The 13,766-nt window shown below is 54.2% G+C and overlaps 1 protein-coding gene across 1 annotated transcript in view; it reads right to left on the bottom strand.

The window, feature by feature from the left end:
* The window catches only part of COL4A1 (collagen type IV alpha 1 chain), a 133,504-nt gene that overhangs the window by 23,246 nt on the left and 96,492 nt on the right, over window positions 1-13,766 (bottom strand). Inside the window, exons 22-31 of the mRNA XM_070380742.1 lie at window positions 12,547-12,642; window positions 11,112-11,195; window positions 10,483-10,553; window positions 5,832-6,023; window positions 5,112-5,280; window positions 2,248-2,340; window positions 2,055-2,159; window positions 1,390-1,487; window positions 731-881; window positions 412-525 (exon numbers count right to left, since the gene is read on the bottom strand). Of these exons, the coding sequence (XP_070236843.1) occupies window positions 412-525; window positions 731-881; window positions 1,390-1,487; window positions 2,055-2,159; window positions 2,248-2,340; window positions 5,112-5,280; window positions 5,832-6,023; window positions 10,483-10,553; window positions 11,112-11,195; window positions 12,547-12,642 (1,173 nt within the window). The remainder of the gene's footprint in view (window positions 1-411; window positions 526-730; window positions 882-1,389; window positions 1,488-2,054; window positions 2,160-2,247; window positions 2,341-5,111; window positions 5,281-5,831; window positions 6,024-10,482; window positions 10,554-11,111; window positions 11,196-12,546; window positions 12,643-13,766) is intronic.

Raw genomic sequence — 13,766 nt, 5'->3', positions numbered from 1 at the left:
TAAATAAAAAAGGTACTGAATATACAATACGGGGGAAGTGTCTCTGGCCATAAACCAAGTTCAGAGAGAGGAAGAAAATGGCATCCGTGACTCTGTGTGTGTGTGTGTTAGGCGCTCAGTCCTATCCAACTCTCTGCGACCCCATGGACTGAAGCCCGCCAGGCTCCTCTGCCCATGGAGTTCTCCAGGCAAGAATACTGGAGTGGGCTGCCTTATCCCTTCTCCAGGGGATTTTCCTGACCCAGGGATCAAACTTAGGTCTTCGGCTTTATAGATGGATTCTTTACCATCTGAGCCATCAAACCTGTATCCACAAAATAGAGCTGTACCCACAAAAGAGCTGCCTCTTCCCCTTTGAGCCACAGACTGTGAGTTAGGGAAAGGGGGCATTCTGGAAGAACGCAGTATTACCTGATGACCCTGGGGGTCCCTGTCCTCCGGGGGGGCCCATTGCTCCAGGGGGGCCGATTCCGGGGACTCCCGGAGCTCCTTTGGGGCCTTGAAATCCAGGTGGTCCTGGGTCACCTGGATGGGGAGGAAAGAGTGACCACTCGCACAGGGGCACGGCCGTGTCGGGGCGCAGCACCCACCACACCAGGTGCCGGGAAGCCGTCCAGGGTTCTCATCATTCATTCAACAAACATTTACTGGGGCCTCGTAGGGGCTCTGAGGCCACACGAGAAACAGGCCCCTTCCCTGCCACCAGCTGGATTTGCCCGTAAGACGTTACCTCTGAGCCCCTGGAGGCCTGGGGGGCCGATGGCGCCGTGCTCTCCAGGAATTCCCGGTCCTCCGACGTTTCCCTTCTCCCCGGGGGTGCCGGGGATGCCAGGTATCCCGGGCAGGCCTTTGAGTCCCGGCAGACCAACTCCAGGCTCGCCCTGGAGACCAGCAGCACAGGGAAGCCGGTGACCCTCCGAGCCGAGGTTTGTGGGCTGTCACACCTGGCGTGCACTTGGGGAGCTCTTTTGCTATCTGTGGCTCGGGCCATGGAGGAGGCGCCTAAGGACCCCGCAGCGCTCAGCGCAGTCCCCATCACCACGAATTCCTGGGCCCAAATGTCCCTATCACGGAAGCTGAGAGCGGCTGCGGCCCACCCTCCCTGGGGGCTTCATGTTGCTTTCTCCCTCCACTCCTGAAAGGACACGCTGCACACGGAGACCCAGGACGCACACGGGCAACAGCACAGACGCGAAGCGGAAAAAAGCGATTCCTCTGCAGAGACGCGGCGCTGCGTGCTGCCCCATGTCCCCTGGTGTTTCCTGTCTGATGCTATTTCACATAAAACACGCTGACCCAACACACCCCGTGGGATTAGCAGCCTATGATTTACGTGCCCAGTTCATCACAGCGATGTGGACAGCAATCTGGGGAATGCTCGATACGTACCTTCTGTCCAGGTGGACCGGGGTTGCCAGGTAAGCCGTTGAAGCCTTGACGACCCGGATTCCCAGGAGGTCCAGCGTCTCCAGGTAAACCATCAACGCCTGTTTGGAAGAGTCAAAAAAATCTATGTAAATCAATGTAAAACACTACTCCTGACATCCTCCACTTCTTTAACCTGCTCAGATGAACTTGAACAGACTTGAGGGGGTCAGCAAGGAAGATGAGACCATGCTGGGCCTGGTGGGGGGCAGCTGGGGCAGGGACCCCTCACGGTGCCGGCCACCCCCTCCTCTTTCTCCCTCTGTCCTGTCCCTCCGTTCCTTTCCTTCTTTGCAAACTTTTTTTCCTATCTGCTCCCTGCAAACACATCACACCAGTATTAGCAGACTGGGAATGGCGATTTAGACTCTGGGGACTCTGAGTGAGGTCGGGGCATCCCTGTTGCCTGGTTAGAAAACCAGCCCGGATCTCCCAGTGCAGACCTGGATCTTTAAAAAACAAAAATCCTTGGGCCAAACCACACAACGCACGGGAACCTGGTTCCCTGCCCAGGGATTGAACCCGCGCCGCGTGCATTGACCGAGTGGAGTCTTTGCCACTGGACTGCCAGGGAAGTCCCCAAACCCGCACGTGAGCAAGACCCCTCGTGAGGCCCCAGCAGGGCTCACCTTTGGGGCCGGGAGGCCCAGGAAATCCAATCCCAGGCTGGCCGATGGCGCCCTTCTCTCCAGGGAGGCCCGGCCTTCCGGGGCTTCCAGGAAAACCTCGGTCACCTGCAGCGGGAGAGGCCGGTGGTCAGAGGAGAACAGGAGCACTTTCCCAGGGGGCCCCCAGGTGAACCGGTGAGAATCCTAAGGGTACCTTGTGGCCCCTGGAAGCCGGGGGACCCGGGAAGTCCTTCTGCTCCAGGGGGGCCGGGCAAGGGCACGACTTTCCCCGCCTCGCCCTTGGGACCTGGGGAAAGAGAACAACGCTCGGCGTGAGGGCCGCAGCCTCACATCCGGGAGAGCAGCCCTGTCCACATGCCTCCCTGCCTTCCTCCCACTGAAGCCTCTCTCACAGAGACCGACTGCCTCTTCACAAACGTCCAGACTGACCCGGACATTTGGTCGACACAGGCATCCCTTACGTGTCCAAAACAAGAGTCACGAAAAGCTGAAAACTTTGCACACAGAGGGCAAGGCAACCCCGGGTCACCATCTGTCCAAGTCAGGACCCTCTGGCTGGCCCCTCTGAGTGTCTCAGATGGGACTGGCTCTCCGCTGCTCTGAGGCCCGTCCGCTGGAAGCCATCTTCAGGACCTGCTCCGCGGGTGACACGAGCAGGGTTATCGCCAGCAGCCCAGAAAAGCCTCCTTTCCCTCTGCAAGCTGGGAGGGGCAGGCCCAGCCCCGGGCGCCCGTGCCTGAGGGGACCACTGGGTGTCAGGATTGAGCTGTGTCAGGGAAGGACCACGGGCCTCATCGCCACTGAATCATCGCCTACGTTAAAGAATTCAGGATAATGAGGCCCTCCCGAGGGCGGCGGCACTCTTGTTAGCTTCAGACTGTGGGAACCGCCGGGGCCTGACCCCAACACATCTCTGCTATCAGGCCCAGGCCTGGGGACGAGGCTTTTACGATCCTCAAAGTAAACACAGCTCTGGCCGATCAGAGCAGCTGGGTCTCTAACCCCAGAGCTGCCGGGGTCTGGAATGGCCCAGGGACCTTCCGGAATGTGGAGACTGACCAACAGCACTGCTAGCCTTCAACCTTTGGGAGCCTTCTTCTCATCCTCTCAAGACCTACCTCTGTGTACCCCACTGGCTTTTCTGATGGTGGTGGTTTCTGGCTGAGAAAAAAAGCTGATTCCTATTTACACTCTGCAAGTGTTCAGATTCAGGGAAGGAAATGGCAACCCACTCCAGTACTCTTGCCTGGAAAATCCCAGGGACGGCGGAGCCTGGTGGGCTGCCGTCTGTGGGGTCGCACAGAGTCGGACACGACTGAAGCGACTTAGCAGCAGGCATGTTCAGATTCGAGAAGCACAAAGAACACTCGAGACAGTGCTCCGGGAATCAGGAGTAGGAGGGCCCGTTCTCCAAGACCAAAGGGCTTCCTAAGTCAAGCCCAGGATGTCCTGCCCCGAAAGGAATCATGAATGAGACATTTCTCAGATCCTTGCTAAACAGCAAACAAGTAAGTCCTAACTTAAGGCCAAGTAACCAGTGATTACCTAGCAATGACGTTAGGAATAACCGACACAGAAAGCTGGGTTTGGACTTCCATCAAAGGCTGCTGGCATTTCCTGTGGTACTGAGCTGATGACTCTACACTGAGATGATGTGTAGAGTCGTGATGACTCTACACGTCATCTCACAGGGAGATGACGGCTCCCAGTGGGGCCGAGACTGGTGGAACTTGAGGCTGGACACCGGCTCGGGATGGTGGGCAGCTCTTCCTGGAAACCCTGACCATCCACCGCTGAGTCACTTCACTCCTCGGGGTTTCCTGCTCACGCCACGGGAATCATCCCCAGCCACCTTTCACTCACTTCTCCAACTTTTAAAACGTCTCAGTAAAGCTCACGTCCTCTGTCCTCTGTGAACCGGTCACTCCTGACCTCTTCTTTTGTAAGTTCTGCAGGCAACCATGTCAGTGTTCCCTTTCTCCTCGGTTGTCGTTCAGTCGCTAGGTCGAGTCTCTCTGCGACCCTATGGACTGCAGCACGCCAGGCTTCCCTGTCCTTCACCATCTCCTGGAGTTTGCCCAGACTCACGTCTATCGCGTCAACCATCTCATCCTCTGTCGTCCCTTTCTCTTCCTGCCCTCAATCTTTCCCAGCATCGGGGTCTTTTCCAATGAGTCAGCTCTTCACATCAGGTGGCCAAAGTACTGGAGCTTCAGCTTCAGCGTCAGTCCTTCCAGTGAATCACAGTCAGCTAACAGTGAGCAGCTGTGTGCGGGCCCTGGCGAGCCCCCTTCCCTGCGGTCCCTGACGATGAACCAGTGACGGCGATGCCGTGGAGCACATCCGTGGGACCGCTCACACAGCCTGCCCCCCATGGCCTCTGCTGACGCCCAGGTGGTGGGCTCTGGGAGGGTGGGAGCTCAGGCTTGCTTCCTCTCCGGTTACAAAGCAGCATGCGTGGCACCCAGAGCAACACGAAAACTCTCAGGTGACTTAAACTAGCATGGAGCTAAAGAGCCAGGTCGACGTGACTGTGGGTCAGTCACTGAGTGTGTGCAATCAGCGGAGAGGTGGGAAGGACATGGCCTGGGAGACACAGAAGCCAAAACGGGCCACGCATCGGGGAAAAAGGGAGCAGGGGCTTATGCTCGTTTACCATCCACAGAAAGGGCTGATTTTCGCTGGTACACACGGCATGTGCGTGCTGGTGCTAAGCCGCGTCAGTCATGTCCCGCTCTTTGCAACCCCCTGGACTGGAGCCTGCCAGGCTCCTCTGCCCATGGGATTCTCCAGGGAAGAATACTAGAGAGGGCTGCCATGCATGGCATAGTTATTTACAAGGAAATTACCTTAAATTCAACTTCTTGTCATCCAGATGTGACACACATCACCCAGCCCAGCTCATAAAGGAAGGGATGACATACGGGAATGCTAAGGAAGGACCTGTCCAGGCCACAGTCCACCTCCTGGCAGGACTGAAACCAGACCCACACCCGCACCTGGCTGAGCCCAGGCTCCTGGTGCTCTGGGGCAGCACCCGAGGACCTCGGGCCTCACCTGGCTGGCCTGGGGCCCCGGGGGTTCCTGGGAAGCCTATCTGTCCTTTGTCACCAATGGGGCCAATCGGGCCAAAGCCTGGAGGCCCCGGAGGGCCGATGTCGCCACGGCTCCCGGGGAATCCGACGCCTCCCGGGGGGCCACGCTCCCCTTTCAATCCTACGGAACCCTGCAGTGAAAAAGAGAGCATTATCAGCAGACATACCAGCGCTCCGACCCAGCGCACACTCCCAGCATCTGCGGTAAATGAGTGACCAGGGTCTAGCGTGGCTGTGCTCCTCGTTTACCTTGACCCGTCAGCAAAGGTCAACCTGCAGTTAATCAGCGAAACCGCATTCTTCCGTCTCAGCAGAGCGATCACCCTGCCTGCCTCCCCCCAGACCAGGGCACACGCCGCAGAGGAAGGCATTTACTCTGGAATCTTCTCTGAAAGGGTGACTTGAACGCCATTAACTTTAAACTTCACCTCCCACCCAGCAGCTGGGCACCTTTTCAGTTCCCCCAGATCCATCAGAAGACAGTGGCCCCCTTATCATCTCATTGTTCAAGGCGAGGTCCTCAGCTCCCGAGTTTACAGACCACAGCTTTCCCAGGGGACGAGAGACGAGTCTGTCTATGACAATGACCCCCGAGTGGAAACAGGCAGTTATGATACCAATGACTCGTTTATCTACCTATCCATCCGTCAAGCACACATTCAGAGTCTGGGAATCCACCTACCGGGGAGCCTCTGGGGCCGGGCAGACCCGGTTGGCCGTCTCTTCCGGGGGAGCCCGCTCTGCCTGGCATGCCGGGCTGGCCTGGGAAGCCGGGGTCTCCTTTGTCGCCTTTGAGCCGTATGTCGAAGTAGATCTCACCGGGCTCGCCCTTGGCTCCCGGCTGGCCCATGAGCCCCGGCGCACCTTGCGGACCCTGCAAGAACAAAACCTGATGATGCCCCCGGCAAAGACGCTGGTCCAGAGAGCAATGCAGAGCCAAGGAGGAGCCAGGATGCCTGGGCAAGTGGGAACGGGCGTAGGTTTCCTCGTTCCCCGTCTGGGAGCCAGCCAGCAGCTCTGTGACCAAGCCCTGAGCTGACTTCACTGCCGCATTGCCCTGAAAATGCCTTTAGGAGGGATTGCTGGCAGGGGCAGGCACAGAAAAGCAGCTGTCCCCAGCCCGTGGGCCAGTCCCCGGTGACTTTCTTGCCTTTCACAACTGCTAACGTTGCCCAGAACAGGTCAGCTCTGACTGGCAGGGGCTGGATTGAGACTCCTTGGGCCCAGGAGCCAGAGCCAGAGCTGGGAACAGCCACGTTCTCCACGTCTGGCCAGTGCTGAAATCAACGCAGCTTCCCTTCCATGCTCATGGCCCTAATTCCGGAAGAGATGAGAGAGTACAAGGCACCTGGGCAGAGGAGACGCCCGTGGTGAGCACCCGGCCAGCTCTGTAACCACGATGCTGAGCCGTCAATGGAACACAAGTAAGTTTCCCAAGAGACTATCTCTCAGCTCCTGGAAGGCAGGATCCTCAAGGGAGGCCCACACCCCTGGAAGGTGCTTCCTCCAGCCTCCCGAGCAGAGGGAAGAGCCAGGGCTTCCAACGACTGTCTCAGTGAGCTGCTCTCTGAGAGGAGTCTGCAGGCTCCCTGCTCACTAGGCAGGATTCGTGTGGCTTGAGCCCCTTTTTGTAAACTCCCTTTTAAATGGATTTTGGATGTCTGTGAACCACATGCACACACACACACGCACTCACACAAGCACACATCTGTGTCTATGTGTAACCTGGGCTCCTCAATGGAGAGAGCCAGGGGGCAGGGAGACACCCAACTCTACACAAGCTTTAGACGTCAACACGGCTCCCATTCCCCACACGCCTGCAAGGTGTCCCATCCTGGGGCACCCCTGACTCTTAACCCAACTCTGCAGGGAAACCACGGGAACGACCACTCTGCAGGTGAGGAGCTAATATTCAGAGGTCAGTGATATGTCCAGGACCGCATGCCAGAAAGTACTGATTTCCCGCCGCAGAGCCCATCCTGGGTCCCCCTACACCCTGTGGGCCCCGTGGAGTCAGGTGTTATTTAGGAAAGCCTGCCTCGGACACAGACGTGGGGGCTCGGCTCAGAGGGGTTTGGGGGCTGGCATGCTAGGGAGGCATCACCGTGGGGCTGACATGTGTCTGCTCATCTGGCCTCCGGGGAGTCAGACGGTGCCAGCTCAGTTGTGGGGAGGCTGCTCCGCCCAGACGGGCAGTTACCCCTTCTCAAAGACACAGCCAAAAACAGCCAGGGCTCTTCCAGAAGTCGGGAGAGGGGGGAAAAGGCTGCACTGCCCACTACTCTTTAAAAACTTAACATTAAGCCTCAGTTCCTTAGTCTCACAGCCACACTTCAAGGACTCAGTAGCCACCACCGGCCAGGGGTGCCCAAACAGGACAGTGCTGACCGAGGAGGTCTATCCTGGCAGAAAGTGCCGCTGGACAGACACCGCTGGTCGGAGCTGGCCCTGGGCTGAAGTGCCCCTGGGAGCCGAGCACACTTCGCTCAGCTCTCCTGGGGGATCAGGGAAAACGCTCGACCTACGTGTGCTGGTCCCCGGAGGGGCCACGCAGTATTTCCGCCAGCCACCCGCTGGGAAGGTTAGCAGGGGTCAGGGAGAAGTCATTACTTGGTTGAAAGCTGCTGTGGTATTTTGTAGCGTTTTCTCTCCGAGTTAATATTAGCTCCCGTGCATCCTTCAGTTCAGTTAGTTCAGTCGCTCAGTCGTGTCCACCTCTTTGCGACCCCATGGACTGCAGCACGCCAGGCCTCCCTGTCCATCACCAACTCCCGGAGCTTGCTCAAACTCATGTCCATTGAGTCGGTGATGACGCCCAGCTAAACTCAGAAACCTCTTCAGACAGGAGCTCTGTTCCCACGTTACCACATTGCAGCCTGGGGTCCTCCCTGCTCTCAGGGACATTCACTGCCTGCTCATCTCTCTACTAGCTTTTCAGGGCTTTGAGGGCAAGACCAAGGCTCCAAGGCTTTCTTTCTTGTCTCCGTGTGTCTGTCTCCAAGAGGGAGATGCTGGAGGAAGGACATGCTGAACCAGCAATATCCATCAATAAAAAATTAATGCCAGGGTAAGGAATTACAACCAGTGCAGAACTTCTCAAAACAGAAGCACCTCTTATGTTGTGTCGATGATTCACAGCTTAGAGATACAGTGCTTTCTAATACTATGAGCACAGGGTGGGAAAAATACAATTTTTTCCCCCATACCGATGACCTTGTCAGGCATTGAGGGAGAAATCCAGGGTTTCTTTGAAAAGTGACATTTACACCCCAAGGACATCTCATGTGGTTTCTCTGCCACAGACCTTCTTAATCCTAAACGATTTAAAGGTCTTTTGATTCTCATCCCTTAAGATAAATACTGAAGAATCAAAAGCTGCCTTGGTGGTTCAGCTGCACAAACTGGAGATCTGACGACTTGCACATTCGTCTTCCCAAAAGTGTGCCGCCCTGGGAAAATTCAGGAGACGTTCCATCCAACCAACGCAGGTCATTCCCAGTGACCCCAGACCTGCTGGGGGCTGGGCTTCAGCGTCTCAGAGTGGACTCTGCTCCCCAGAATCAAACTCTCGGCCTTCAGAGGACATGTCTCAGAAGCGCCACCCTAGCCAAGTGCAGGACCAGAGGGGTTTTCACTGGAATCTGCTTTCCAGTTGGCTCTCCTGGTCTGCAGAGCCTCTTTTAGCCTCCAGCCAAATGCGAAATGAGGGGACCACATTTCCGAGCTAGTTTAACCATGGAGCTGTGACACTGCACCTACCAAAGGGAAAACCATCATCGTCTCAAGTTATTTACCCACAGAACAGTTTTTAGAAGTGTTTTCCTTCTATCCCAAGAAAGGAGCTCTGACAGACAAGGTTCAGGGATTTGCCTTTTTGCTGTACATCTTCTGCATTTTTTCTTCATCATGATTTCTCCTCATCCATCCCCCTTCCTTTCTTTTTCCTCATTTTTATTGGGTCTGGGGCTGGATCTAGGGGTGGGTGTCTGAATCAGGTTCCAGGCAGACTCGAAGCAGGAAGTCTTTATTCCAGAAAGGCCAAGGAGATAAAGACCACGTCCAGACGCTGTCTGTGGCCTTCAAAGTGGTTCCGACTTTGATCCCCACCACAGTCAGCATTCCCAGCTTTGTGAACTTACAACTTATTTAGAAATATTTTAAACAATTGCGACTTCTAACTCAGCTCCCCAGGCACCGGGGAAGTTCTGGAGAGCAGAGGCCCGTGATCTGACTTCAAACGGAGAAAACCATTGAATTCCAGCTGTTTCATTCCTATCTCAACTCACTCTTGGCCTGGCCCACTTTTATAGAACCTTCAGAAATATCTTTTTAAACTACAAATGTAATTTGCACACCTAAAAAAGAATAAAGCTAAAGATTTAATGTTCAATTTAGAACAAAAGAAAAATGAAAAGAAAAAAGGAATGAAAGAAATTGGAGAAGCTGCTTAGTGCTTACTGAACTTAGAAGAACAAAGACCGTGTGAGAAGAAACCCCAGAGGTCTAAAAGCTTTAGCAGAGAAGCTGATTACACACACGAAAGTCATGTCCTTCAATATTTAAGATCATTACTATAATTTCCTATTCAATGACTCCTTTTGAAACAAAGTAGAAAGGTTGAGAAACTGATATTCTGTTTAACTGAAAGTTTTCACATCCTGAGATTGAGATATTGCCTTTACAGGTTTGAAAAAGCATCTTTATAATAGACGTTGGTGATAGGAATTTTCAAAATCTATATCTGCAATAATGAAAATAAAGGAATAGCTCAGATTTCCAGAAGAAGATAGGTCTGTTTGCCCCCGACACCATAGAAGCCATCACTGCCGAGCTTACTCACTGAGGGGTCCTAGGCTATCTGGTGGAGGATGGATGGTCATGCAGAAAGCCAACAGCTCACCAGCGCGGCTTTTAGGAGTCCTAGGCTATCTGGTGGAGGATGGATGGTCATGCAGAGAGCCAACAGCTCACCTGCGCGGCTTTCGGCGTGACCCTTCGTGGCACCATTGGCTGCAAGAGCCCCTCGAGGCCCCGTGGGAAAGAGCCCCCCAGCGCTGAGCCACACCTGGACACAGGTTAAGTGGCTGCTGAATTTTGACCGGGTGAGAAGACCAGCAAGTTGGGATGAGGGTTCTGGATTCAATGCTTCAGCCCGTTCTCAGCTCAATCAGTCAGGAAGGACATGGCGGGTAATTCTAACTGTTCCACAAAGCAATCCTTTACTGGCTCCCAAATAAAGCAAGAGTCCACTTGCAGATGCAAAAAGATACGCCTTTGCTGGTTTGCTCAGTGGAGCTTGTAACACGTACAGGAACTCAGGCTGGTCTACTTACGGGCAGTCCTTCCAGACCGTCCCTGCCGGGCAAGCCTCTATCACCCTTGGCTCCTGGCTGTCCTGGGAAACCTTGCAAGAGACGGAGGGAGGGAAAATTCAGCACAGCGTTGACAAGACAGTTTCTAACTTCTAGGAAGCTCGAAATACTTCCTCTTTCTTCAAGATTCAGAAGTGCAAAGATTTTATACAAAGTGCGTGATGTTTAAAGAATCTCAAGAGAGTAATGACCAAAAAATGCCTAAAATGGGCTCAGAAGTGGGGAAGTGACCCTGGAATGCACACCAGGACCCCTGACTCCGGATGGTTACGAATCCCTGCTCGCCCATCCGGGGAACACTTCCACCAAAGCAGGCGGTGACCTCCTCTGAGATGAGGAAGTTTTCAGAGCTGTGTGAACCACCTGCTGCCACCCTTTCACTAGGAAACCTTCCTGACACTGAATTTGTAGGCCATCTTGATCGTTTTCGACAAAATGGACAAATCCTGGAAGGGCAGGTCCACTTCTCATCTCTTGCTTTAACACTGATGCAAACCATCGGGTCAGGCATGTAAGACGCGCTTCACTGCAAAGGTTCTGACCCAATGAAGCAAATCCCAACCCAGTCCCTTTCACACTGGGGGTCTTACCTATTTCTCCGGGGGGTCCCTGTGGCCCTGGGGGCCCACGAAGCTCTGCTGTGTCACAGACGAGGCAACTGTCTCCTTTTTGACCTAAAACAGGACACACGGAGCATTATGCGGAACAAGGGAGCAGAAAGCCCTGCAGCACAGTGGCAGCGCAGGAGAGGCACCGTCCACCCAGCGCCCGCCCCGGACGCATCCAGCTGCCAGGGGCTGTGGGTCCCCGACACGGGGCCTGCCCTCTGCCCTCAGCACGGTCACAGGCGACCATGGGGACCCTTCTAAGGAGCCCCATTCTTCTGTCCTGCAGAGGGACAGGCCCTGCCTCAATCCACCGTGATCCAGAACTCCATTCTGCTCATCAGCCTGAGATGACACAATTGCATCCTTCTGTCTCTTAACTCTGAAACTCCCCATCATCTTTCTCTTTGATTTAGCGTTTCTTAGGCAACTGCCCCTCTAACTCCAGGACTTTGAACCTGTGTTCCAGGCTGACAGATGACACAGGGGAGTAAAAACAAAATCAAGAGCTGACCTGACACGGAAGAGGGACGATGAGAGGAACCCCAGAGCCGGAAGACGGGAGGACATGCATTTTTTTGGAAATGTGAATCTCTTGCCTCTTGATCTTCAAACTACGCTAAGGCCTTTGGGATGTCTTGGTGCCTTTGTCCTAAACCTCGACTGTATCTAGGGTTCTGCAATGTACATGGTTGTCAAAGTGCTGAGACATTTTCCAGGCATTTGCATGTTAAACTTCTGAAGAGTGCAGATTCTCTGCAATCTAAAGCCAGACGTGGGGCCCAGAGGGATCAGTCCTGTGGGGGCCACGCTGTCTCTGTTCTGGGCATTAAGAGCCATACTGTATAAATACCAGAGCATCCTTGGTTTAGTCCATGCTAAGGCAGGCCTGTCTGTACAGAGATGAGCCATGTTCCCAAGATTGTGAGGGGATTATGCTGGGTCCTGGGCTGGCATTACAGACCCTTGAGAAGGTTAAGATAAAACAGAGCCCCGGGTAGAGTCGGCAGACCCACCATCTCAGAGCTGCTCACATTGATTAAGGGAACTGAGACAGGGGTGTGAACATCCTGTGTGCACACTTGTGATTGGGCTGACGGCTGGAAAGATGTGCATTCCTGGAGAATGGAGTCTCGGACTTTGAACCAGAGGACCGCACGGAGATATCAATCTGGGAATTTAATCTGCTGACCACAGGGAGGGACTCTGACTTCAAGGCCCCCATTGCCTCCCCGGTGATAACTGTCTCTCCAGCACCCAGTAATCTCAGCAGGGCCATCGGGAGGCGTCTCAAGGAAGGGACTTTGAAGACAGCTTCAAATGAAGAATGTACCCACATCCGCCCAAAGCTGGTACGTATGAAGGAATGTATCACACGCCCAAGCACAGTCACCCTTTCTTGAACAATTAAACCTCTTACCTTTTTCTCCAACTTCGCCCGTCAACCCCGGCTGCCCTGGAATTCCGGGAGGACCCTGGTCCCCTGGCGGCCCAGGCTGGCATTCCACGATTCCATCTGAAATGGATTTTTAACAGTTACAGGATCACGCCCACCAAGCTGAAGCCAGGTGTTCTCACCGGCTCTTAATTCAGTCTCTGTTACAAAATGACCCTGTGTTCAGGCTTTCTGACAAGTACTAGGAATCCAGCTGTGATCTGGACAAAATACAGTCCCAGTACGTTAACTTGTAAAGCGCAACCAGCACACAGAGCGTCCGTCCGCTCCCCGTCACAAAGCCGTCACAGCTAAAGTTTCTACTTTATGATTCTAACACGTATTTCAGCTCTTGAGCCCCGTCCTGAACCTTATTTCATATTATCTTGCAAAGTACACACCATCATCCTTACGACAAAGTACACCCCATGATCCTTACAGATTCAGAAACTGAGGCTCAAAGAGTGACGGGCTGTCCATATCCTACATCTGTGAGGTCAACAGAGACCTGAGAAACTTTATGCCTTTTTTTCCTGCTGAGAAGACTCACAGCAAAGTGCTCATTATTTCAGAGGTGCGGGCTGCACGTGGGAAAACACCCCTAATTGTTCTGATTCAACCCTGAGCGTCACTGACGTGAAGAAGCATGAACATGAACTGCAGTGACACACACGCCGTCTGTTGTGGTTCCAAAAAACAGCATCGCTTCTGGACACACACAGTGATAGAGTTAGCACTTCCTTCTCCGGTATCTTAGAAGGAAAAGGACAGAGCGAGTGATTCAACTCGGGCTGCACCGGTCACCCGTCACGACTGTAGCCCAGCGATCCACGGCTGCAGCTCCTGCGTCCGCAGCCCACACACCAGCCCCATCTGTGCAAAACTCTCATTTATGCAATCACCACTTCACACACTGTGATGGGCACCACCTGATCTGCACAGCCTGCAAAGGGAACTGGGAAACCGAGAGGGTAAACGTCACAAGGCATTCAACTCCCACGCCCCGCACAATCCACGGCGGGGAGAAGTTCACGTCTTTCCACGGGAGCTGTTCACATTTCAAAACCGGCAGAATACTAAGAGAAGGCTCGAGACTTCCCCACGGCTGGCTTCTCACCAGCCTCTTTGCCGATCACTCGATTTAAAACTATACCCCACGGCCCGCCTGCCCACACCCCGACCTGTTCCCCTCCTGCCTTCGTTTC

The sequence above is a fragment of the Bos mutus genome, chromosome 12, assembly GCF_027580195.1.
Source record: "Bos mutus isolate GX-2022 chromosome 12, NWIPB_WYAK_1.1, whole genome shotgun sequence".
NCBI lineage: Eukaryota > Metazoa > Chordata > Mammalia > Artiodactyla > Bovidae > Bos > Bos mutus.
Note: the sequence above shows the minus strand (reverse complement) of the source record. Positions and strands in the feature narration are given on the sequence as shown.